The sequence below is a fragment of the Cyrtonyx montezumae genome, unplaced genomic scaffold, assembly GCF_038088225.1.
Source record: "Cyrtonyx montezumae isolate F1298 unplaced genomic scaffold, pur_monq_1.0 scaffold_8, whole genome shotgun sequence".
Taxonomy (NCBI): Eukaryota; Metazoa; Chordata; class Aves; order Galliformes; family Odontophoridae; genus Cyrtonyx; species Cyrtonyx montezumae.
The window spans coordinates 19,429,007-19,455,428 of NW_027072089.1; the positions used below are offsets into that span (position 1 = coordinate 19,429,007).

The window sequence follows — 26,422 nt, forward strand, 5'->3', positions numbered from 1 at the left end:
GCCCCCAAACAGTCAGGCTTTGGGGAGGCCTGTGAACTACGTGTTCTTTGGTGCAAGTGCTCCCTGCAGGGACGAAGGATTGGTTGTGTCAGCCCTGGCAGCGTCACACCGACTTTCAGAATGAGCTGAGCAGCTTGCAGGACTTCCTTTGCTAACAGCAGCTGTCACGGACACATGATACGGGATGTGTTGCGCAGTCAGTTCTAGGGAAGAAGCCTAACTACCAGAGACTTTTCTACTATTAAGATTACGTGGTTGTGTGCTACATACCAATGTGAGTTTTAAAGCAGAACATGATATATCAGTTAACTTTTGGAAATCCAGCAGCAGGACTCCGCGTGTTTCAACTCATGTCAGTGTCCTGACTCGTGTGGCTGCTCAGAGGGACTGTCCAGGAAGCAGGTCTGCTGTCTACATGTTTCATTGTCTTACAGAACAAAGCCATGGTTGTTTGTAAGTGAAAATAACATTTCCGGATAATTGACACGAGGTAGTAAAGAAAAATGAACTGCAACCAGAGTAAACTGGGAGCTGACGATGATAACGTTGTAGCATTTAGGTTTTAAAGAGATTAAAATATCTCTGCCGCACAAGTGGTATTCATTTGAAGTAATGTATAGTTGTAGCTGTGAAAACCAAAATTTTTATAACATGATCTGGGATTTGAAGTAATACTCCAGAATTGATAAGAGAAATCACCATGTTTCTCTTTAACATTTGTTGAAAGGTATTTACAAACAAATAGAGAGGTCTTGTTCTGCTTCAGTGATCACTCAGCTGAGGTGTAGGTTAACACCTGAAAAGAAATGCTGCTTGTCACCTGGGAGCAGTGCAGGCCTTTTTTAGCATCTCGTGAATATACTTAATGCTTTCTATTACTTACGATTTCTAAAGCCTGTCAATTGTTTGTTACAGAAACTTTGGAACAGGCTGCCCAGCAAGGTGGTTGAGTCACCATCCTTGGAGGTGTTCAAGAAGTGTTTAGATGAAGCTAAGGGATGTGATGTAGTGGGGAAATACTGGTGGTAGGTGGATGGTTGGAATGGATAATCTGGGAGGCCTTTTTCATCCTTGGTGAATCTGTTTCCCACATGTTAGAGCAAGTCCTCTTCCTCCTAGAAGATTTCTCACTTCTTCTTGTGTCAACCTGGCTCTTCTGAGAGGCTCACCCTGCCCAGCAGCGCAGGGATGAGGGCCCTGTTCTGCTCATGGGATGTGACTGCCATCTTGCCAGCACCTCCGATTGCTGCAAACACCAAAGTGGAATCAGCACGTGCCTGGTGCAGTGCTTTAAAGCAGAAATCACTTTACTGAAAGGGTTCAGTTTGTTTAAAGTTGATATGTAACTTTGGATACTTACTGTGATGTTTCTAAAGGCTTTTGATAAACTTGTCTTTTGGCCAAACGTGAATCCAAGAGTCCCCTTTCTGAAAAATGGTTTCTGTGCATCCATCAGTGAATCAGTCATAGATATAGAGAAGCAGGAGCCGAATTAACTAAATAATGAAGTAACAAGCACTTTGAAAAAGATCTGCTGGTAATAGGAGCTCTGGTAACTTGAGTAAGGAGCGTTCTCTGTGCCTGAAGCAAAGCACTCTTGCGTGGAGGGGGGCACGAGTGTGGAGATGCTTTCCTGCACAGGTGTCTGAAAGATCACAATTACTTTCTGCATAGATCAGTTTTGTAAAACGTAAGCTTGCCATACTGAAAACGAGAAAACCACAGAGATGGAAAGTTTACGTTAGTATACAATTAAATAGTTTTATGTGATTCAGTGTGAGGTGAATGAATTATTTAGGTCACTTTGCCTTTTATATTCTGGCATACTGTGAATGTTTGGGAAACTATTTTTTTTTCCTCTAGATCTTGGAACTTTGTCAAAGTTTGAGACTTTTTTTGATACGAATCTGTTAACTTTCTTATATTAAGCAATGTTATTAGTTTAATCCAAACAATTAAACTCTTTAATTTTACCTTGTATTAGAAACCAAAGTTAAAAGGCATCCCGAAAAAGCCCACAAACTGAAATTAAAATCTTTATATAATCTTGTAAACATCAAATGCAAATATGTCACTGATTATTACTTTTTTTGAGGGAAACCATATTGAACTATTGAGTTCTTTGAAGGCTCTGCCTCGCTCTGTTTTCATTCTCTGTGCTGCTAGACTTTGTGTGGACCTGTTCAAAGGCAGTAGGGGTGTATTCTTTTAGAAATCATGAGACAATGTTCTCTTTTTTCCCCCGCTTCAAAAACTGTCATGGTATGAAGTGACATATAAAGGATGCCTGTTGGAACTGTAAACTTGATTGGTATTTAAAAATCCTGTGCACTGGCATTTAACTTACTAGCTTAACCTTTTGCGTACGTTTTACTTCTTATTCCATTTTATTTTCACAGTTCTTACACGGTGGAGTAAACAAAAATGACAGCATGTTTTTCTGATACTTTCTTTAGATGTTTACCTGTATATGAAGAACATTGGAAACTAGAAATTCTGGGGTGCAGAGAGATCACAACAGGAGAGATGCTCATTAGAAGAGGGAAGTAGAAGCAAGCATCACATCTGTAGGTATGTTGTCAGTGGGTAAACTTTGAGCTCTGGGTTTTTATGCTAAAGCTGTGTGCAGGTGGAAGGAGTGCATCTCACACAGCAGCTAGAGAGCGTGGGTGTTGGGGGTTACAGATGTTAAAGGGAGCTGTTATTTATTGGTTTTGATCAATAAATAGCTTTCAGTATACCCACACCAACTGGGTGGTAGGTCAAATGGCCAGGAGGAACAGATGCCTGAAATGAAAGGTACAACAGGAAAAGTCAAAAGCTTTAATTTAAGCACCAATAATGTGAGGGAATATTTCAGGGTTTTGAACATGATGTATATTTATGGTGTTTTATGCTTTCTTCATGAATGTTTAAGCGTGCTCCTGTGTTAAAAGCTGCATGGGAATGCCTTCTTCCTGACTGCTGTGCTCAACTGCATGTTGAGCTGCTGCCTCTGTTTGAAGGAGTTAGGGAAGGAAGGCGTTAGTCTTCTGCAGAAAATTAGCTGGTGGAATTAGGATTTTATTGCTTTTTTCTTGCAAATTCAGTAGGGTTAAACTTGGCTGTCTTTTCAGCATTTCTTAAAAAGTTTGAATATTGGTGAAGTGCTAAGGTTACATTGCAGAGAGCCATACCAGAAGGCATTTTTCAGTCATCTCTAAGTAGAAAGCTTAATTTGCAGCATTTTCTCATTTTCTTTCCCTCCCTTGTTATATGGCTAGCAATAGCATTTACTTGAGGCAGCATCACCAACAAGAATTAAGAAAGGGAATAAATTGGGTGTAAGTGAAGGCAGTTTGCTGGGGAAACCTGTTGAGGAAACACAACTGAAGGAACAGGCAGAAAATAAGTGCTGAGCTATGTCTATAAATGAGTTATGTCAATAAACATCATTTGTGCTTCTTGGAAATCTCCAGATTGGAAGGTGTTTTTTGTGCTGTGGAAAGTTGTCTTGTGGTGGTCTGTGGCATGAGGAGAACGCAAAGAACTGCTAGTATCTTGATTTGTGGTAGGGTTTTAGGCATGGCAGGAAGCCAAAAACATGTTTTTATGTAATCAGTAAGTGCTTTTGAGGAAGTGTCGAGGACAGTGGTGAGCTTATATTTTTAGGAGCTGGGTGTTTGTTCATCCCTTTCCTATGTTAATTGGTTGTGTATAGTGGTCAGGGAGAGCAGCACAGAGTTCGGAATGAATGCTGCTGCTCAGAGTCAGGTTACTGACATCTGTCATCATAATTGTGCATCTCAGCTCCTTTGAAGCCTTTTGATTTCACAACTTGACTTTTCACGCAGCATATCTATTCCGTATGGGCTCGTTGTTACTGGCATAATGCAGGCATTGTGTTCTCCTGCTGTACAGAATGAAATACTTCTCCTTCTTCTGTCAGCAGAAATATGCAGATGCTGTGCTGGGTTGGGCAGCATGAGAGCTATCAGCTATCCATATTACACTAGAAAGGCATTTGTGCTTCTGTTCAGCTTCGACTGTAATTAGCATTGTAAGATTCGTCTTCATTTTTTCTCTGTAATAAATCATTTTCAGAGTCTTTTCACTAGTCATCTTCAAATGCTACTAAGAAACGACAATCCAAAATTAATACATAGGGAAGAATATAGCTTTTTAAACTAACCTCATGCACTTAACCCTAAAGAGAGTAATTGATGATTGTCTCAAAGTAACTGGTGGCTTCAATAGTCCTGGCAGAATTTTGGATTCTTTAGAATAGTGATCTGCTGCTTCTGAGAGACTGCTTGTTGGATCTCTTTAAGCAAAGACAACTGTAGGACTTAGTGGCTTCTTTAGAGCATGGGAGAATGTTTAGAAAATAAAAATGAACATCTGTTTAGTCACCAGAACTGCTGTTTCTTGATTTTGTACATCTGTTGGAACTGACAGAGATGACTGTAATATATATTCTTTCCTCCCCAGGGAGAGGGAGGGGAAAATGACCATAGTTGTGGACTTGGTTGGGTTACTGTGTTTATTTCCTACTTTAGTTAAGAAAAAAAAGAGGAGTCCCTTGTGAGATAGTCCTGAAGGGCAGAGGGGTTCAGGAAGGCTGGAAGTTCCCCAAGCAGGAAGCCTTAAGGGCAACAAAAGGGGAGCTAAGAGGACAATCTCCATCCTTTATTGGATGTAGTGCAAAACTGTCACTAGATGATCCTAGCAAGAATCGTCTTGAATACAGTCATATGGCATGTGTAGGATGATCTGGCCAGCATGGGTTGATGAAAGGCAGGTCCTGCTTGACTAACCTCATCTCCTTCTGTGACAAGGTGACCCACCTAGTGGATGGAGGAAAGGTGGTGGTTGTGGTCAACTTACACTTCAGTAACACCATACTCCTGCAGAAGCTGGCATGTCATGGCTTAGACAAGTGTACTCTTCTGCAGGTATAAATGTGGCTGGATGACTGGACCTGGAGAGTGGGGGTGGAGTTTTATCTAGTTGGTGACTGATCACTAGAAGTAGTTCCTTGGTCAGTATTGGGGTCACTCCTATTTAATAGCTTTACTGATTATTTGGATGAGGGAATTGAGTGCACTCTCAGAAAGTTTGCAGATGTTGACAAGTCAGGAGGAAGCACTGATCTAAGGGTAGGACAGCCCTACAGAGCCCTACAAAAGGGGGCATGGGTGCTTTAGTGGCCTGTGATGAGGATGGCAAACAGTGCTGTTTCCCTGAGCTGTGCTGGCAGCAATGGCAGTGCTCCTCTGCCCTCATGCCAGCTGCTGTGTCTCCTTACTTGCTCACGATGTAAATCACTGCTACTCTCCCCAGAACCTTCGTGGCCCTGTCTCGAGATCGAGACGCTGCCGCTTCCTTCGCCCCATCAAGAGAGAGCCAACAGACCGCAGCCGTTCTCCATCTCCCAGGCGCTCCCAAGGTTGGTGCTGCTGCAGTGCTGGCTGCCAGCAGCTGCCCAGGACCCCTCTGTGGTGTGTGCAGCCAGCAGCTCTGCATGGGGAGGGTGGGCATTTGGGGTATTAAGTGCTGCTGTGTTTCCGCAGGGTACCGTGCATCTTCCAGGCCCTCTCGGTCCTGCTCCCCATTGAGCCAGCCAGGGCTCAGAGAGTACCTTGGACAGGCTGGATCACTGGGCTGAGGCCAATCACGTATGGTTCAACAAGACTAAGTGTAGGGTCCTGCACAGCACTGTAGCTACAGGCTTGGGGCAGAGCAGCTGGAAAGCTGCGTAAAGGAAAAGGATCTGGGGGTGTTAGTTGGCAGATGTCTGAATATGAGCCAGCAGTGTGCCCACGAGGCCAAGAAGGCCAATGGCATCCTGGCTTGTATCAAAAATAGTGTAGCCAGCAGGACCCCTTGCTACAGAAAAGACACTGAGGCCCTGGAGCGTGTCCAGAGAAGGGCATCAAAGCTTTGAGGGGTTTGGAGCACAACTCTTATGGGGTATGGCTGATGGAGCTGAGATTGTTCAGACTGGAGAAGAGGAGGCCTGCCCTCTGGGAGGGAGACTCCTGGAAAGGCTGTGGGGTCTCCTCCTTGGGGGTGTTCAGAAGCTGCGTGGCCATGGGCCTGGGCCCCCTGCTCTGGGTGTCCCTGTTGGAGCAGGGTGGGCCAGAGGAGCACGGAAGCTCTGCCAGCCTCAGCCATCCCGGGGTTCTGGGTTTCCTTCTGGCTAGGTGTTAGGCTGATTATGTCCTCTTCAGAGGGAAGGGTTTGTTATGTTCCTGAAACTGGCTTTATTTTAGGAAGACCCTGGGAATAAAAATAAGAGTTTTTTATAATGTTTCACAGAGATTTTCCTTTATTAATGAAGTGGTAATAATTCAATGTTTGAGGGGAAAAAAAAATCAGAATGTAGTGGCTTTTTATGTTTTCATTTTTAGGGAAAAAAATAAAAGGCTGTGTGGCCTGAAGTACAAGACTTATTTTTAACAAACCTGGGAGGTGTGTGTTGTGTTGTGCTTTTTTTTTTTTTTGGTTGGTAGCACTTCAGTACAGCTGCTCAGAAGGGCGGCATAAATGTGACCTCAATCTGACCATTGTCCAGAGGGGTATGGCTGTGCATGTGTGCAGTGGCTGGGGGCTGCCTGGGAGCTTTTTCTGCTCCTCCTCTTGGGGGGGATTGCTGCTTCCCGTGTCTTGGCCTGGTCATCCTGGGATCATGGCTCAGGTGTGCAGCACATAGCATCCAGTGTCTGATTCTGTCATACTAGGGTGAAATTGTGGAAACCCATGGAAACCCATCCAGTGAAGCTACCAAGAAGTGGAATTATTTTTATATTGGTGCAAGTTGTTAGTTTTGGTTGGAGGTGATGTACTGCTTACTGTAGCAGTCTTCCTCTGTCAAGAAAATGGGAGAACTCCTTTCTGCCTCTTTCCTTGGAACTGTTCAAACAACAGAGAAAGTTCCTTGCTTGTACACAAAGATTAACTGAACCTTAGTACGTGTTGTGAGGTTGTTTTTTGAAGTTTTGGTTTTTACTTTAAATATCATGAAAAATTCAAATGTCCTCACCTTAACTCTAGTCTTTGCTTGAATTGCAGTGTGGAAATTGAATGGCAAAGCAGCATTGGCTGTCACTCTGCAGCTCTGTTCTTTGAAATATTCAGGTGCTTTACATCTAGATCTGCATCTGCGTGCTTCTCTGCAAACCCTTAGGATTTGAGAATATCGTAATTTGTTTAGTCACAGTGACTTGTTTTCTGTTGATTGCCTGAGTGAATTCAAAGCACACAGAAATCCTCAGTTTGTTTTAACTAACCATAGAGGTTTTGTATGTGACCTGATCACACGTGAAGGAGAGAAAACATTGTTCTCAGTGCTTATCAGCTTGTTAGCGTGCTTTATATAAGAGCTGGTTATACATTTACTTAATTGTCACCTCGGATCATGGTGATTTCTATACACATGCACGCACATCCCTAGGAAGCAGGGGAGTAAAGTTGTCTTCTCAGCACCACTTAAGAATAAAGATGTTCCTTGCCTGCAGGGAATTTTCAGACTCCTGAAGATGAGAAGGATGTAATGGGTAGAAAAAGCAGCCGGAAAGAAATATTGGATGAGAAGATTGTAGTAATATGAATAACAGGTCATTAGAGCGTCGTGATCTTTCAGAACCAAAAGTGATGGATGTAATTCTAATCCCTCTTCTTCTTCTCTCCTAATGTAGGGGATTTCGGCGAAGAATTTGCTGCAAACAAGGACACGTGTGAGTTTTCTGCATGACGACCCCCATACCGGGTTACATAATATCAGGACTTCTGACTCCGTTTTGATCCCTAAAAATGATGAGGGTTGCATACGAGATTTAACCCCCTTCTGATGAGTGATCTAGACATGAGTTTACATCGGCAGATGGGCTCTGATAGGGACCTCCAGTCTTCAGCTTCCTCTGTGAGTTTGCCTTCAGTTAAAAAGGCGCCAAAGAAAAGAAGAATTTCCTTGGGCTCTCTTTTTCGAAGAAAAAAAGACACAAAACGCAAGTCTAGGGATCTCAATGGAGGTGTTGATGGAATTGCGAGTATTGAGAGCATTCATTCAGAAATGTGTACAGACAAGAACTCTATTTTCTCCACGTGTACCTCGTCTGACAATGGAACAACCTCTAGCAGCAAGCCAAGCGGAGACTTCATGGAGTGCCCCTTGTGCCTTCTGCGGCACTCCAAGGACAGGTTCCCGGAGATAATGACTTGTCACCATAGATCTTGCGTGGATTGCTTGCGTCAGTATCTCCGGATAGAAATCTCTGAGAGCAGAGTTAACATCAGCTGTCCGGAGTGCTCCGAACGGTTCAATCCTCACGACATCCGTTTGATACTGAACGACGACATCTTGATGGAAAAATACGAGGAGTTCATGCTTAGGCGATGGCTTGTTGCAGATCCCGACTGCAGGTGGTGCCCAGCTCCAGACTGCGGGTATGTTGTGCTCAGCACCTGCAAAAAAAGTGACAGCACGCATAGCATTACGCTTTTGGGAAAGTTCATTGCTTTCTTTAGTGTTTTGTTGTGCTGTACGAGTGGGTGGCAAGCAGGATTTTCATTTAAAGAAAAAACCAACAAAAAATACACACCACATCCCCCCCCCCCCCAGTCACACACACATACACCCCTCAGTTATTTCCTCGTGTGGGATTCTTTTGTTCTGCACAGAAATCATTTCAGTAATTTAATGAAATGTTTTGGTAGGTGGATGTGGTGTATCACTGCAGGAGGGAACTTCAGGTGTTGTGTTGTTAAGGCAAGATTACAAAGCTCAGACTGAAGAAAAAGTTCTGCGCTTCTGACTTAGTCCACTTGTTTGGATTTTTCTTGGAAAAGAAAACAGGCAGGGTATTTCTGTTTATTTTAACAGTGAAATATGATAGGTTTTCTTATAGAAAGCCCACTCCAGCCTCAGTTATCTTCTGTCTCGTGGCTGTTTGATATGCCACTTGTTGCCTGTCAGCAGAACTGTGATGTACGATAATCATCAGTTTGTGCCTGCTTATTATCTGAAGAGCATAATGTTTTAATGTTGCTTTCATACTCGAGCACTTCTGAAATCATTCTGAATTCTGACACGAGTGGGCTGAGAGCTGCCATGCAGCTCGTCATGCTTCTCTGCTGCTGGTGTCTCTTAATGCCCTTCTTCAGCAAGCTGCTTTTTTAGAGATATTCTTCTGCATTACTTTAACTTCCAAAGGTTGCAGCCATGACTGCAGTTTGGATGTGCAGCATGCACTAAAAACAATTAGAACTTGGCATCTCTGTCTTAAAGCCTCACAAATGAGCACTAAGAAAATGGAAAGGGAGGAGTGTTGGGAGAGAACAAATTAAAGAGAATTGGCTGTTAAGTGGATTAAGTATTCTGATGGTAATGGTCAGAGTGCTTAACGTTTAGAACAAGGCTTTTAAATGTAATCATATGCTAAGAAACACTTAAGGTGGTTTGAAAGCAGGATTCTCTTAAGTGAAATAGAATGTGCTGATGTGGGTCAGACGTGGTGTGGGACTGGAAAGATGTTAGCTCCACAGGTCTGTTGGTGCAAAGTGGGTGCCACTGCTGTAGTGCAGTCTGAGCTCTGGAGGAAGAGGGGCTTAAACTCACACACTCTGTGTGACTCTTGTAATGAAGTTGTCTGGATGAAGCCAGCACAGCTTACTCCTAATGTTTTGATTCTGCTGAAGAAGACAAGCAGTGGACAGCATTATTTGAAGGGTGCTTTGCTTGGGATTCCCTGAGTTTTGGTGCTCTGAACAAACTTGTTGTACTCAAGAGTGTAAGAACTTGGCCACATTTCTGTTAAACCACGTTTCAGTGATTCTGGTCATGTTAGAAAGTGCTGAGAAAGGAAGGTGCAAATGAGTTGAACGCTTCTCAGTAGGAACCTCCTTTATCACTGTCCTCTTAAACAAATGAGATTGTGTGATTGTGTTTTTCCTTGCTCCCATCCTCCTGGTTGCTTTTGGGACCTTCAGTACTTTGGAATATGGTGAAGAAGGTTGAGCTTTCTGCATAACTCAGCACTAAGTTTTGTGGGGGGGGGGGAAAAACAGCACAATAATTAAGTAGAAGGAAGACTGCAAATAATGCCTTCAGTGAGAGAAAAACTCTGTATGCATCCTACAGATCTTGCTTTCAGTTTGGCCTCTGGTCCAGCTGGCAGCTAGGGCAGGTGGGAAGGGGAAGTGAGAAGTAGTGGGAGAGTAATATTGGGGATTTTTAAGGTGTAGAGATTAGAAAGAGGGTACAGGAAGGAGTTGTGCAGCAAGGAGGTTTAGAGGAGCAAACATGATAGAGCTTTTTGTCATACAGCTTGTGCTAACACTGGGTGAAGGCCCTGTGCACAGACTTTGCTCTAGTAGTTGTGGTACAACTGTAGTCATAATTCTGCAATTGCTTTGGCAACTGCAATCAGTTTGCACAATATCCAATTTAAATGGAGGGCTTTCTTCTCTCATCAGTTGGTGGTGTGTGTTACTGAGAGATCTCAGCATGCTTGTGGTGCTAGCTGACCTGATCTTAGTGTGAATCAGTGTGCTCCTGGATGGAATGCATCTATTGAATCTGCAGTTAACCCCAAAGTAGGAGGGGGAGTTGCAAGACATTCAGAGGGAAGCAGCGTTTTCTGAAGTGGAACATTTTGATAGGAATGATTTTCTGCTCAAATAGGTAAGAGAACGAACTGAGCAGATGATGCATGGCAGCAGTTCTACTCAGCACTGATGAAACAGCTGGTGTAATTGTTCCAGGGTTTAGAATCACAGAGTTGTTTGAGTTGGAAGGGACCCTTTAAAGGTCATCTGGTCCAACTGCCTTGCAGTGAATGGGGATGTCTGAAGCTAGATCAATGCTCAGGGCCCCTTGCAGCCTCACCTTGAACATCTCTAGGGTCAGGGCTTCCACCACTTCTCTGTGCAACCTGAGAGTGCCTCACCACTGTAGTGTAAAAAGCCTTTTCCTAATATCCAATCTGAATCTCCCCTCTTGCAGTTTGAAACTGTTTCTCCTTGTCCTGTTGCAACAGACCCCTTAAAAGAGTCTGTCCCCTTCTCATTTGCAGCTCCGCTTCAGATTCTGAAAGGCCACGTGGGACATCACGTGCAAAAAAACAGTCTATCAGAAAAAAATAAATACTGTTTTAATAAAAACTTCAATTGTTGAATGCAAATTGAGGAAGAAGCTGTGGGGATTGGAAGGGGGTGTCCTGTGTGAGTGTAGCAGGGTAAGCGTGTGGGCCAGCTGCAGCTGCCTGCAGGGCCTTGATAGGGATGTGGGCTGGTAGCTGGTCTTTCCTTGGGAAGAAGGACTGTGGCTGAGGAAACCCCTTGGACTTTCTTCCAGACAACTTTCTGGGGATTCTGTTTCAGTATACAAGTTGTCATATGCCTTTCTAACAAGCCTGAAGTGAATCCACGTTCTAGATGTGTTCTGTCCTTTATTCTGCCTGAATTATTTAGTGACTTTGCTCTGAGATTACATTGCTGATAATATTAGAAGAGAGCAGCGATCCCTAGATTTTATCTATCTCAAGCAAATCATGGATTGAGCAGAAGAATACAAGTTTTCATTCCTTCCCCATACATCCTTTCTACAAATAGTAGAACAGACTCTCTAAAGGATCTGTTGCAACAGGACAAGGAGAAACAACGATTAGGTGTTCTTCTCCCATTGTTTTCATTTGCTGTTACCTGGAGTTTGGCTGTTGAAATGAATGTAGAGCCTTGAGGCAAAGCCTGGGATCTTGCACATGGTGACCTATGGTTGGCTCTGGTCTAAAAGGTTCCTTTCTGAAGGGCTGCTTGTACGTCAGCCGCAGGAAGGGAGTGCTGTCAGGGACGTGCCCTGTCCTTGTTGGCAGTGGGGCACAGCTGTGCACTGAGCCTTTCCTTGAGGTTATTGGGTGCAGCATTAGCACATCTTCAACATATCCCTTTGTGTTGAAAAAGCATTTGGAACTGAGTTGGTTTTTGTACGTACAAAGCAATTATTTCTTTGAGTTGCTGTAATTGGGGAAAATTGAGCTGATGAACTTGGCACCAACGCAAAAGAGTCTGACAATTATTGAACACATTTTTACTTGGAAAGCAAGAAATGTTTGCAAACAAGCAAGCATGTATAATTTCTCTAGCTACTTCATTTGTAATGTAGGGGTTGCAAATGCCTGTTTTTCAACCTCCTGTTTTAAATCATGAAGGAAACCAGTAGGACTTTATGAACTTCCAAGACCTATCAGCTCCAAAATCAAGATAACTGCATTTTCAGATAAATGTTTGTGCAGAAATAGTTTTTTGTTTTTTTGTAAGATTACTGAATGTTTCACTTGAATTTTATGCAACTGCTGTACATGGGAAAGGGGTCTGTTAATAATGAGTAATTTAATTGTTTCCAGTAAAGCTGCTTTCCTGTGAACAGCCATAAACTCAAGCCATGCTGTACTTAGAGATCTGCTGAGTTCTGTTCAGAGGGGTTGTTAGTATGAGCTGTACTGCATGTCAGTGTTCTCAGCAGGGGATACAGTATTTCTATTTAAAATAAAGCTATTGCCTCAAGGCATTGAAAATACCATGCTGGGTAGGAATTAAGAGGTGTGTGCTTATGTGTGTATATCTTTGTATTTATGTATTTGTTTAGGACCAGACCTAACGTGAATCGTAATGCATGCCTGTATTTCTATCATGTGAACTTCAAAATTCAAACCTTAGGAATCAGTTTCAGCTCTGATCAGTGGCAGCAGCATCTGGTGGTTGTATTTGCTTACAAAATAATATAACAGTTCTGTAAGTCTCAGTGTTTTGGGAGCTTTTTGGTTGTCAGTGTTGTCACTGGTGGCAGTGTCCCAAACTCATGGTCTATTTGTGCATTTCTAGTTTGAAATTAACTTGTAAAATAATGCAGGAACTTTATTTTATAAAATATTCTGTTGTCTTGGTATTTTACAAATTTAAAGAGTAAGCCAACATCTTTTAAAGATGACAGCAGTGTTCGTGCTAGAAGACAACCAGCAAAATACAAACTGTTGAGGAGCACCAAGTCATCTGCCTTGGGAGTAACAGCTGACACTGCTGCCCCTGTAGTAAGGATCATCCTGGATCAGAGATGCAGTCCCACACAGACGTGCCCAGAGTGCCTGGGATGCTTCTGGAGTGTTAACTTTTTCTGAGTAGCTTGAACACCTTTTTTACTTTTGTTCTTCTGCTCTTCTGAATTGCTGCTGCTTTGTGACCTTAAACTGCTCAGTACTGCATTCAGCCTAAAGTACAGTACTCACAGTTATGACAGTAACCTGAAGCCATTGAAGGTTGCAGTGTTGCATTGATCAGAGAGTGTTTCTGTGCAGTCTTAGTCTACCATAGAAGCAGAACACATATGAAAGATGGAGGTGGTAAGGAACCTGTGCTGGCTGCGTGGTGCCAGCTCCTGATGTCTGCAGCATTCTTTGCTGCTTCAGCTGCTTCTGGTAGTTCTTTTTAGCTCTGGTCAGTGGATGAAAAACACTTCTGTTAACAAAACTCTTTTGCCCTTCTTGATCATTTAAGATATGCTGTGATCGCTTTTGGATGTGCCAGCTGTCCCAAACTTACCTGTGGACGAGAAGGCTGTGGAACTGAGTTCTGCTATCACTGTAAGCAGATTTGGCATCCAAACCAGACCTGTGATGCTGCTCGTCAGGAGAGAGCTCAAAGTCTGCGCCTGAGAACAATTCGTTCCTCTTCTATCAGTTACAGCCAGGAATCTGGAGCAGCAGGTATGTATGTGTGATCAGGATACCGTGCCTGTGGAACACCTTCCTTGTACCATTGCACAATTAACTTTGAAAGAACATAGCAGTAGCTTGGAAGAGAACTCGTTTGTGTTTCAGGAAAAGAAAATACATGTTTTTAGGTTTGAAATCAAATTTTTCCTCAAGTTAATGCTTGAGGAATTCCCTGACCATGGCAGGTGGCTTTGCTTTTAGAAGGATGTCAGCATTTTCAATTCTTACTTCGTAGCTGAGTGAGAACTCTTAAGAAACTTGCTGCAAAGCAAGTCTGTGTTTGTCAGAGTGCCTTCAGTAGTTGCATCACTTACACACTGGAAGCATATATTTGCTATACTGTCAGTGAAATTTCACAAGGCTGCTAGTAGTAAATGCTGTAAAACTCAGTAAGCACCCCCCGCCCTCCAAACACTTGATTTTCTGCTTTCAAAAGAGTATGTTGATCTGATGCCAACTCTGCTTGACACATTTTTTTTGAGTAGGCTAGTCCCTGCTCAAATGGAGTTACCCAATTTTCCTTTTTCAACAATTTCTTCATTTTTTTGACTATCAGAAACCAAGCAATTCCAGCTTCTGAAAAACTAAATATAGGTAAGAATGGGCTTCAGGTTTTGCCAGGTTTTTGATCTGTTTGGTAGCTTTTGTGTCTGGCCAAAGCACAGTATGCGTTTTGGGAAAGAGTCTATTGCAACTTGAATGTGGTTAGAACTGTCATTGCTTAATGCAGCCCTCGCCTTGGGAGCCTTTAGCTTCTTGTTTGTTCTGGCTTACATTAACAAGGCACTGTCTTGCCTTAGAAACTGGCATCTTGCTGTAGTTTTCAAGTGAATTTTAAAATATAAATAAATTAGCACGCCAACTCCTCGTTGTTTTCCTTGCAGTCCCTACTAGCGTGAACACGGTAGCTCTACCACATCCATGCTGAGCTTAGTGTCTGCCCTGTACATTGTGTGTCCCTTCCCATCTGGGAGCAGCTGGGGCATTGTTTCAGCTGCTCACTCCTGGCTGCACTGGAGTCAGTGCAAGTAGACAATTCCTGCTGGTTCCTCACCTCTTTGGTTATTCCTTACACCAGGCGTAAGATATATCCCTCTTTTCACTTTGCTTACACTGTTAGCACAGGGGTAAGAGACTGGGACTTCTGCAGTCAAGACCTGCAGGTTGCTTCATCTGCTGTGCATAAGTAACTTGGCTCAAAGTACATATGCTGACCAGTAATGGGAAGGAGCAAAGATCATGACTGTGGTTGTGTCAGTGTACAAGTATTTTGCTGTTGTTCAGATGGTGGAGCTAGCTGCTAACCACAGTTTTTAAATATTTGACTTCATAACAAGGGGAACCTCTGGACTTTTCTTTTTTCCTGCAGTAGGTTTTTTTTTTCTATGAAATAAGCATTGCTGTGAAGAGAAATCAGGATGAGGATAGTGGTACCAAAGGAATGCAGTTAATGGAGAACAGGAGGTGGGTTTATGATAGGAAGACATAATGTAGCAAAGGCAGAATTCAAATAAAAGATTCATTTCAGCATGAAATGTAAAAGAGGGTTATATTTAGAAAGGCCGTATTGTCAGTCCTGTCTCAACATATGTGTTTCATGTCTGACTCTAATATATTGCATTAAGCCTAGAAAATCCTCACACAGTATGTGCATTAACTCCTGAATCGCTTGAACGTGATCCGATATGCTTTATTTTTCATGAGTGCTACTTGGTCCAAGCCTTGCAAATACAGATAGCAGTCAGAGGAGTCATTGCCAAATGATGGTTTGTAATGCAAACTTAGGATAAACTTTCTCCTTTTTTTCTTTATATGGTGGTTCAGTCAGCTTTCCCAAACATCTGTCTGTATTTTGATTAAATTGATTTGCCTAAATAACTGATAAAATCTTAATACTCGTTTTTAAACAGCTGATGACATAAAGCCATGCCCACGCTGTGCTGCTTATATAATAAAAATGAACGATGGAAGCTGCAATCATATGACTTGTGCTGTCTGTGGCTGTGAATTCTGTTGGCTGTGTATGAAAGAGATCTCAGATTTACACTACTTAAGGTACGTTGAAGGAAAGAAGTTCTGCACGGTTGGTAACTTATTTTCTCAAGCTATAGAGAAGTATGGTGCTGTGTGCTGTAAGTCTGGCTTTCTTCCTGTTGGAGGAGAGCATCAAAGTTGAAGTGCCTGTCTGAGAATTAAGTTAGTTTTCGATGTAAGTATTGAAAAATTAGCGTGCTGTTGTTCTAACAAAATATTTTTCTAAGTTGCATGTGTACAGTGTGCACTTTGTAGAACAAATGCTACATTTTAGATGAATGTAACCACTATTATTGATGTCTTAATACTTCTGTACTGTGTTCACAAGAAGCTACGCAGCAGCTCTGATTGTGTCATTACCTCTGAACCATGACTAGGTGTGGTAGTATGCAATATGCATTCCTCTGCATTTCAAAATATGCTGGAAAGCCTCTCTAAAAATCTGAGGTGATAACTGATGATTTGATATCTGTTGCTTGAACCTTAAAGCAATAGTTCTGTAACTAGATTGTAAGCAAACTGACATAACTATGCTGCACTATTTCTTTACAGTTTTTCTACTTCTGTTTTAGCCCTTCAGGTTGCACGTTTTGGGGGAAGAAGCCATGGAGCCGTAAGAAGAAAATCCTGTGGCAATTAGGGACACTTGTTGGAGCTCCTGTAGGAATTGCATTGATAGCTGGCATTGCTATTCCTGCTATGATTATTGGAATTCCTGTGTATGTGGGACGGAAGGTAAAATACTATGGTCGTCTTCACCAAAAGGGGTTGGGGGCTGGAGGGAAAATAATGGACTGATTTCAGCTGTGCTGTTATGTAGTTAGTCATAATACAGGTAGAACAACACACTGAAAAAGGATTTCTGTATTTTGCCATTTTACTTTGTTTTTAATCTCTGGTCTCCACTGTGCCCATTAGAACTGAACAGTCTTAGGAGAGGGGAAAAGAAAAAAGAATCCCTATTTTTTATGAAGCAGTGAAGCTGAGCTTTTATGCTGCTGAGTTAAATGAAAGAGTGATTCTCTTCATGTAACTGTAACTTGTCTGTCTCAACACTGTGCTATTTTGATTTAATGTACAACAAAACCCATACCCTTTTTCAAAGTAGTCATGCTTTACTCTCCTCCCAAGGTAAGTCGTGCACCCATTCCCATTGCAGTGCTTCCAACTCTTTCAGCCCAGTTTCTCAAGACTAGTATGAGTTCTGGCATTTCTGTGGCTCTGTCAGGTTGGTGTTGTCCTGAAATTAAAACACATTTTCTTCTATTCATCTATCTTCTAAGTTAATGAAAATGTTGAATACATCCCTTGAAAGGGATAGCAGGAGGAAGAGTTACAGTTTGGGGAGTAATAAATAAATGTGATGGTTTTCTGTCAGCTTCACGTGAAGCTCATGATTGTCTTCTTTGGACTATTTTTCAGTTTTGGCCATTATAACCACGTTGAGTGTCTTATAAGAAAACTTCAGAATTTTCAAGTCTGTCTGCTTCTCCCTAATGTCTAGGCCAGTTATCCTCTCACCAAAGAGATTAGGATCTCCACTTGAAAAGTCTGAGGTCTGTTTATTTCTTGCTTTTGCTTTGGTGTCTCTTAAGCTGCTGATTTTCAGGAAACTGAAGTTTCATTAATGGATCTTTAGGTCCTTGTTTTGTACCTTTTTTAAACTGCAGTGATAACCTTTTACTTTTTCCAGTTTTCTTTTTTTTCCCCTCAAAGATACTCTATGAATGATTTTTCAGAAATCTATTCTTAGTGGCTCTGAAGTTGGGCCTGCTTTTTCAAATCATCTCATGCAACTGTGCTGTAACCTGCTGTTTTCCTACAGATCTCATACAGATCTCACTCCTTTGTCACCAGTCACCTGGCTCACAGTAAATCTTTGGTGACATCTGAAGGAAAAAAAAAAAAGGAACAGGCCTCCAGTTTAATCTGCTGGCTGTCTTTCCTTTCTGTTAAATAGCAAATGGATTTTGGTCGTCTTCTTGCTGGCATTGTACTTGTAGAATAACTTCCTGTTGGCTTTATCTTTTTTTGTCTACTCTATTTTAACCTTTCTGATTTTTGTCTTGACACCCTCATGCTGTTCCTTTGTACCCATTGAAAGTAATCTGACCTACTTTCCATTTTTTAGGGCTGCTTCTTCAGTAAAGGAAGCTGTTTTGTTCTGCAACATTCACTTCTGCAGTGGGAGAGTTTGTGCTTGTATTGCTGTAGCTTCTGAAAGGAAGCACTAGTTATTCTCACTCATTTTTGTAGGTATTCATCTGGTAACCCATCACTTTTCTGCTGTTACTGAAATCTCTCTTAGCTTGGCCCAGTGCTTTTATTTGGGCACTCTTTGCTCAGATCTCTGAAGTCTCTTAGCAATGTTCATAGAGTCATAGAGTTGCTTGGGTTGGAAGGGACCTCAGGAATCATTAAGTTCCAACCCCCAAGCCACACACAGGGTTCCCAACCACTCGATCCCATACGAGATCAGACTGCCCAGTGCCCTGTCCCACCTGGCCTTAAACAGCTTCAGAGACAGTTCACCCACAGCCTCTCTGGGCAGCCTGTGCCAGTACCTCACTGTTCTCTCAGTAAAAAACTTTCCCCGATATCTAATCTAAATCTCCCTTCCTTTAGTTTACAACCATTTCCCCTTGTCCTATCACCACCTACCCATATAAAATGTTGGTTTCCCTTATGCTCATAAACTTTCTTTAAATATTGGTCATCCACAACGAGGTCTCCCTGCAGCCTTCTCTGTTCCAGGTTGAGCAAGCCCAGTTCCTTCAGCCTCTTTTCATAGGCATTGTGCTCCAGCCCTTGGATCATCTTTGTGACCCTTCTCTCCAAAAGTTCCATGTTTCCTGTTTTGTAGGCCCCAGGCTTGCCTTGTGAAAGCAAAATAGAGAGGGACAATCACCTCCCTTGCCCTGCTGGCTGCTTCTCTTCTTCTGGCCTTCCAGGCTGCAAGCTCACACTGCTGGCTCATGTTAAGTTTTCATCACCCGGAACTCCCAAGGTCCTTCTCAGCAGGGCTACTCTCAAGTTCTCCCAGTCTGTATACATACTTTGGATTACCCCCTGCCAAGTGCAGAACATCACACGTGACTTTGTTGAACATCATTAGGTTCACAAGGGCCCAGCTTTTGAATTTATCAGGGTCTTTCTAGATGGCATCCCTTCCTTCTGCTGTATCAGCTGCACTGCTGAGCTTGGTGTCATCAGCAAACTTGCTAGGGGTGCTCTCAATCCCATCATCTATGTCACTGACAAAGATGTTTAAGAGGAGTGGACCTGAGACAGATCCCCGGGGGACACCGCTCATTACCAGCCTTCACTTGGATGTCGAGACACTGACCACAGTCCTCTGGCTGCAACCTTCCAACCAATTCCTTATCCATCAAATAGTCCACCCTGAAGATCAATGCCTCTCCAATTTAGAAATAAGGATGTGGTGGGGGGATTGTGTGCAAGGCCTTTGACAAGTCCAGGTAGATGACATCAGTTGCCTTTGTCCATCGATGCCGTCACTCAGTCGTAGAATGCCACCACATTGGTCAGGCATGACCCTCCCTTGGTGAAGCCATGCTGGCTGTCTGGAATCACTTGCTCATCCCTCTTGTGCTGTAACATCTCTTCCAGGAGGATCTGTTCCATGATCTTCCAGACACAGAGTTATTACTTTGTGTTTTTTAAGAAATCTAAAAGGCTTATGGATTCTTTTTTGGCATGTTTCTTTTGTTTGGGTGTAGCTAAAATTGACCAGAGCAGTAAGATTCATTACCTCGGAGGATCCTGCTAATGGCTCATGGAGCCCCTTAGCACCAGGTCTACCTGAACTCCTACACTCAAGCTGTGAGAGTATTCATTTTTTTCTTGTTAAACTACTACATACAGGCTGTCCCAGGTATGTTCCACACTCGTGTTCCCTCACTCCGTGTTGTTCTCTGTATAATGTACCTCAGAGCAAGTGCATGCATTCTCTTTACGTAGAACCACAGTGTTTCCTCCTTCCTTTCCTTGCCTGTCTTGCCTGGACGAACACAAATTCTTATTTTATTCCAGAATGAGAACTACCATACCAAATCTCAGATGTAATTTATAGAGGAGAGCATATTATAAGACTTACGTTTTCTTGTGATGCTGTTCTTTTTGCAGTGGCAGCTTGATGTTAAAAAAACTAAACCCTGTGATTATCCTATTGTTGTTCTGGTTTTCTCTTCTTTAGATGTAGTGAGGATTAACTTAGCCTCGTGACAATTGTTAAGGCAGTGACCTGTTGGTCTCTGGTAATTTTGTGTTAACTGAGATTTCTGACAGATGAAGCACGCTTGCCCGAAACATTGTGCTCTTAAAGAGAATTAAATCAAACAAAGTAGGAAATCCCTGCAAAACAGTGATCCTTGAAAGCCTTCCAAATTCATGTGGGATTCATTGCAGTTGAGTTTGGGGTGGTCACGTTTCAGAGTTGTGGCAGACTTGAAGCATGAGAAAGGGTTTTGGGTAGCAGATCTTTCTGAGACTTTGCAGTGCTTTTTTACCCTTCCTCAGCAGCTTGCTTTGAGAGGGTGCCCAGAGCAGTGGAGTTCTCACTCTCCCTCTCTCCAGGGTTATGTTTGGTGAAGGCTGCCTGACTGCAAGATTTTTTGTGCCTCTGTTGTTTCAATCTGTGTTTCCATAGATCTTACAATCTGAAAATGTCACTCCATATTGTTCAGGGGAAAGATGACAGGGAATAGGAAGTGTCAATTTGCTCAGAGGCAGCAGTCCTTTGATCTTCAACATTGTTAACTTTTCTCAGCCATGTAAGCTGGAGCAGTGATTCAACAAATCAACTGCACCAACAACAAAAGCTGTTCAGTGATTTAGCTTTCTTGAGGCTGAAAGTAAACGCTTAGGAGCTGATTTGGAGGACTTCTAAGACAGTTGTCTTAAGTGAAGATGTGTAAGACTTTTCTTCTTTTGGATAGGTTCAGGAGTAAATCACGGCATAGAACGTACAGAAGAGAGCAGGATACAGATTCCAGACTGTGTCAGTTTTTCCACTGTTTCAGCAGTGTATTATTGATGAATGTAGTACTCTAAAAGCCCTTTCTCCTCTTCCCTCCAGATTCACAATCGATACGAAGGCAAAGATATTTCGAAGCACAAGCGGAACCTGGCGATAGCAGGGGGTGTAACCCTGTCTGTAATTGTCTCTCCAGTCGTAGCTGCAGTAACTGTAGGTAAGCAAATATTACTATTCTGTATGTTGGTGACACCTTCCATCCAGAGCTGTGCTCATGAATAAAGCACTCAGCTGAGATAAGTCCTTATGGTTCCCTTTTGTAGGTAGAGAAATCAAGACTTGAAAACAAAAACCAAAAAGCACTGTGGTTATACATTTAGTGGGGCAGAATGGAGGATAGCATGCTTTGGGAAACGTAGCATAAAATGAAGAACTAATTACGTTTCTCTCGCAAATTGAAGTTGTCCCGTTGTCATCTCTCTTGCCTCTAAATATTTTAGTTTTTTCTAAATCACTGAGACAAAGCTTTTGCCACAGTAAAGAAGCTGTGATGTTGAACTGTCCAGCGCTGCCTTGCTCATTCCCCTTTTTTTTTTTACCTTTGTGGCTGCATAGTAAGCTGCTGTGGGTAATGGATTCACATTAAGATTCCCCACTTAGTTTTAAGCCAGATCAGTCCCCTGATGGGCTCCATCACACAGCTGTGTGTGCAGTACTCCTCCTTTTGCCAGAAATGAGGCCAAGATTAAAATCAGTGGCCTTTGGAAGAAGGGGTTTCTTTTAGCCAGAGGTGGTCTAAATTGGCCATGAGGTTGGACTTTTAAACTGTATGTTAAACAGTGGTGGACCACTTTTCAAATGTAGATACACACTGATTGTTGCACTTCCTCTGGTGTATTTGTGCACATTTATATGAATATTCAGTATGTTATTTTTCCTCTGTAAAAGAGGTGATGGACATCATCACTAGGTGATTATCCCTAGTGCTGTTCAAGAAGCGTTTAGATGAGGTGCTAAGGGATTTGGTTTAGTAGTTGGGTAGGGATAGTGATAGGAGGATGGTTGGACTAGATGATCTTGTAGGTCCTTTCCAACCTTATGAACCTATGAACATAGCAGCTCACCCAGCAGTATGCTTCCCAGTTCTGAGAGAGGGCCCTTGTGCCCACCGAAAGTACTTCTGCTGTCACTTCACCCGATTTATCAGTATTTCTTAATCTTGTTCTAATTCCTTTGAAGTGTGAAATGTTAAGTAAACGTGGACTGAAGTCACTTTTCATAGGAGAGTGCAAAATATGTCGCATTTAACTCGGAGTGGTACCTTACTCTGCAGGTATTGGTGTTCCCATTATGCTGGCTTACGTGTACGGAGTTGTTCCGATTTCCCTGTGCCGAAGTGGAGGCTGTGGTGTTTCTGCAGGCAATGGAAAGGGTGTCAGGATAGAATTTGATGATGAAAACGATATAAATGTTGGTGGAACGAATGCAGCTGTAGGTAAGAAAATGTTTTATATTGTGGACTTTGTGATGGGCTTGTATTTGATAGCCTCAGATACCCACAGTACTTGCAGAAGAGGTGCTGTGCAGTCAGGGCTGCCTCGGCTCTGCTCTAAAAGATCTTGCAGTTTGATCAGTGTGACTGAAAGCTATCTGAGCATCCGTTTCCATTTCACCTCCTTTCCTGTGGTCAGCAAGATGGCAAAAGTGCAGAGATGGAGGACAGTGGATCTGCAAAGGATATGGGGCGGTATCTTTAGACACAGGGTTCCTGTGATCCTTGGCTCCTTGATGCACTCCCTACCCATGGACAGCTCTTCAACATCCTTAGTGCATCGTATCTGATAAAACCATTACAGCATCTCCAAGAAAGGTCCTGTTTTCACTGACCTCTTGTCCCTGTGCTTCTCTGAATGACGAGCCTTCCTCCTTCCTTTCTGTCTAGATACCACTTCAGTCGCAGAAGCGCGTCACAACCCCAGTATAGGCGAAGGAAGCGTTGGTGGGCTGACTGGCAGCTTGAGTGCCAGTGGGAGCCACATGGATAGGATAGGAGCCATTCGAGACAACCTGAGTGAAACTGCCAGCACCATGGCGCTGGCTGGGGCTAGTATCACAGGCAGTCTGTCTGGAAGTGCAATGGTTAACTGCTTTAACAGGTAAGAGACGTTCATCCTGCCGTGTGGCATCCAGCTCTGAATGTAAGCAGTGAAAGTTTGATCTTAGGCTTGGTTTTTTTTTTGAGGTGTTCTGCTTCCCAGGACTGGCAGCAAAGCACCTCGTGTCTAACATGGCCATATTCTCTAGTAGGAGCGCTCTCTGCGTGCATCTCACACCAACATCATGAATTCTGACTTGTGAACACCTTGGCCTCGCTTCAGTGCCTGCTGTGTACTGGGGTCTCACTGTCTGTAAGACAGGCAGTATCTGGAAAGGATTGTCAGTGTGTAGGGTTCTGGAAGGAATTTACTCCTTATGAAAATGACTCGTGTTTAGCAGCTCATTTAAATCGGTTGCTATGTAGAAAAAGGAGGGCAGGGAAGCACTGAGAGCTTCCTTAGTCTAGAGCACACGTTCCAAGCTGTGACTGCTGGCTGAGGTACCCATCCTCCTCTTGAAGCAGCTGAGAGAGGAAAGCAAAGCAAACCCTTCCAGTTCTCTATCAGAACACAGATGAAGAATGCAATTGGAAAGGAGCTTATAATTTGATTTCTGATTTGTCTGCTTGTGTTTTTGGGTTTCTGTCAAAATGGATAACAGTACAGCAAAGCAGAGCACAGAACACAGTTGTCTGTTATTTGATGACTTATTTTGCAGCTGGGACAACATGGGAACTGTCACAAATTTGTGTTTCCTTCTGATCTGTTTTCACAGTTTTTGGAGAGTGGTACATTATCTGTGAAAGAATTGTAGCTCAGCTTGGGACTCATTTTTGTGACTCTCAGGGAGGAAATAACCCAGAAACTCTTGTTTTGTGTGTAACATTTTACTTAATTGGCGATTTCATCTGTGTTTTTTGGTTTTTTTTAACTGTGCTTACTACTGAGCAGTGGAGAAGCTTTACAGGGTGATAGTAATTTTCAGCTCGGGTGCTTTAACTGCAGTAGCAGCTCATGCAGCTCTTTTCCTTTCTCTCCAAGGCTGGAAGTGCAAGCAGATGTGCAGAAAGAGCGCTACAGCCTGAGTGGCGAATCGGGCACCGTTAGCCTGGGAACAGTGAGTGATAATGCCAGTACCAAAGCTATGGCAGGATCCATTCTCAACTCCTACATCCCTTTGGACAGGTAAGAGAAAACAGAAGATGAAGCCTTAACTTACTGAAGGAAGTCCTAAGCACACCTCAGCGGTTCTATTTAAAACAATTTTTTGGTTACAAATTGAATGACACGCGGTTGCTTGTGTTCACCAAGCTCACTTCCAAAGAAGAGCACAGTCTTTGTAGCTCAGTGAAGCGTTCTGTCTTTCAGGCTGCCTGCTTCTGTTTGGGCTGTTCACTTGGTTAAATGCTTTTCCAAAACCAGTGACGTTTCTCTGATTTCCTTCTGCAATGGATTTTGGGAAGCAGCAGGTTTGCTGTGCTGTATCGGCCGGCTTGTTTTAGATAACTGCTTACACTCAGCTTCGTTGTTGTTGCAGAGAAGGCAACAGTATGGAAGTGCAAGTGGATATTGAATCTAAGCCAGCCAAGTTCAGACACAACAGCGGAAGCAGCAGTGTTGATGATGGCAGTGCTGTGGGTCGGAGCAACGCGTCGGCCTGCGTGCCAGAAAGTAAATGTAGCGCCACCAAGTGGTCCAAAGAAACAACTGCAGGAAAAAAATGTAAAGGTAAGCTGAGAAAGAAGAGCAGCATGAAGATAAACGAGACGAGAGAGGACATGGATGCTCAGCTGCTGGAACAACAAAGCACAAACTCCAGTGAATTTGACTCTCCCTCTCTTAGCGATAGTATTCCATCCGTAGCAGATTCTCACTCGAGTCATTTTTCTGAGTTCAGCTGCTCAGACATGGAAAGTATGAAAACTTCCTGCAGCCACGGTTCCAGCGACTTTCACACTCGCTTCACCACCGTCAGTGTTCTCCCTGAGGTGGAAAACGATCACTTGGAGAACTTTCCCCAGGCGAGCGCAATGCCCGCGCCTGCTCCGGCAGCACCGGGCACTGATGGTCAGCAGCTGAGCCACATTGCCGAGGAGAGCATCCACAAGGGATCCTCGTCAGAGGGAGGTTTCTGTGTCGATGAAACTCTGAAAGAAACAGACAACAACCATTCGCTATGCGCTGCGGAATTAAGCACTGCTATTCAGACTGAGATTTAAGCCAAAAGAATGCTGCAAAAACACATTTGCCACTAATGAACCCTGTCTGAAAGCTGGTTTAATTACGTGCAACGACTTCCATAAGCTTCAGGTGAGCGGCAGAAGCAAGGTTTTGATGCAGCTGCATTTTATATACCTGTCTGTTAAGGCAGAGCGCTTCGGATGGGTCTTAGGCCTGTGTGAAGAGACATGAAGGCTTTAACAAGTGCATTACAGCAGTACAGATGCGTCCGTGTTTTTTATTTTTGCCACAACTTTGCTTGAAAGCATATACTTGGTGTATTTAGACAAAAAAAAATTGGGTAATTGTTGATACGTTAAATGCTAAAATGAGTAATACGTCCTGCACTGTTGGCTCAGAAAAGAGGGGATGTGGGGTCAGTGGGCGTTAGCTGAGCATTAGTGACTTGAAACCAGCGTGAGCTCTTAAGGGAAGCGGAAGTCTTGCAGAGCCCTCTGCAGACATCTTTCAGCAGTGAACACTCGTAGTGATGGTTCTGTTTCATAAGTGGACACACTGCTCAGAATACGTGTGTGGGATGGATGGTCCAGGAGGATGAGGGCTGAGGCGGAAGCGTTGCGCGCACACTGCAGCGAGGGCACGGCGTGCTGCGTCCTTCTGGAACAGAAGACACCGGTACTGGATGAGACGTGGTGGAGTGGAGGCATCGCCTGTGGAGAGCGGTGGGGACACTTGTTTGTTCCTGCAGCCAACCATGCAGCACATGAAGGCTGCTGCGTGTTGTGTAAAGCCTGTAAGGTAGCGGTCCGTTCATTTATGAGCACCGTAGGAAAGCAGATGCAGTCACCCTTCATGGGGGGGGAGGGGGGAAGCGGTGCCCCTTCAATTCTTGGTGCCTTGGAAAAGACTGGGTGTGAAGTGCCTGGTCGCTGGAGGATTGTCTGTAATGCTTTCCAGAATGTCCTCTTTGGCCACCTTCAGTCACAGAAGAAAATCGTAGCGGATAAATGCCTGGTAGATAAGTGTCTGATGACGAAGTATTAGCCTACCAAAGACTCACTCAGGCTTTCGTGAAGGACTTCTTTCACGTGACATCTCTTTGCAAGACGTGCATCTTCAGTCCCAGAGCCCGAGTGCAGGGCAGCAGCTGCCGGGATGGCTCCCGGCTGTGCTGGCTTTTGTTTCTTTTGCCTATGGAAGATGTACAGATAAACACAAGCTGAAGTTGGCCAAAGCGCCTGCACTGTTCAGTGTTTTTTTGTTTTTTTTCTTTTTGCTATGTAAATCACTAAAAATGAGGGGGGAAGTAAGAAAAAAAAGTTGTCAATATCAGAAAAACAGTTACCAATGTTCTGTCTTGTGTTCAA

General features: G+C 43.3%; 1 protein-coding gene across 1 annotated transcript; it reads left to right on the forward strand.

The window, feature by feature from the left end:
- Nucleotides 1–2,345: 2,345 nt before the first annotated feature.
- On the forward strand, nt 2,346–25,614 carry RNF19A (ring finger protein 19A, RBR E3 ubiquitin protein ligase). Its single transcript, XM_065751687.1, has 10 exons — nt 2,346–2,571; nt 7,680–8,427; nt 13,531–13,739; nt 15,659–15,803; nt 16,355–16,517; nt 20,881–20,995; nt 22,112–22,273; nt 22,721–22,934; nt 23,916–24,059; nt 24,412–25,614. The coding sequence occupies exons 2-10, from the start codon at nt 7,832–7,834 to the stop codon at nt 25,091–25,093; spliced, it is 2,430 nt and encodes an 809-aa protein (XP_065607759.1). The 5' UTR covers nt 2,346–2,571; nt 7,680–7,831; the 3' UTR covers nt 25,094–25,614.
- Nucleotides 25,615–26,422: the final 808 nt, after the last annotated feature.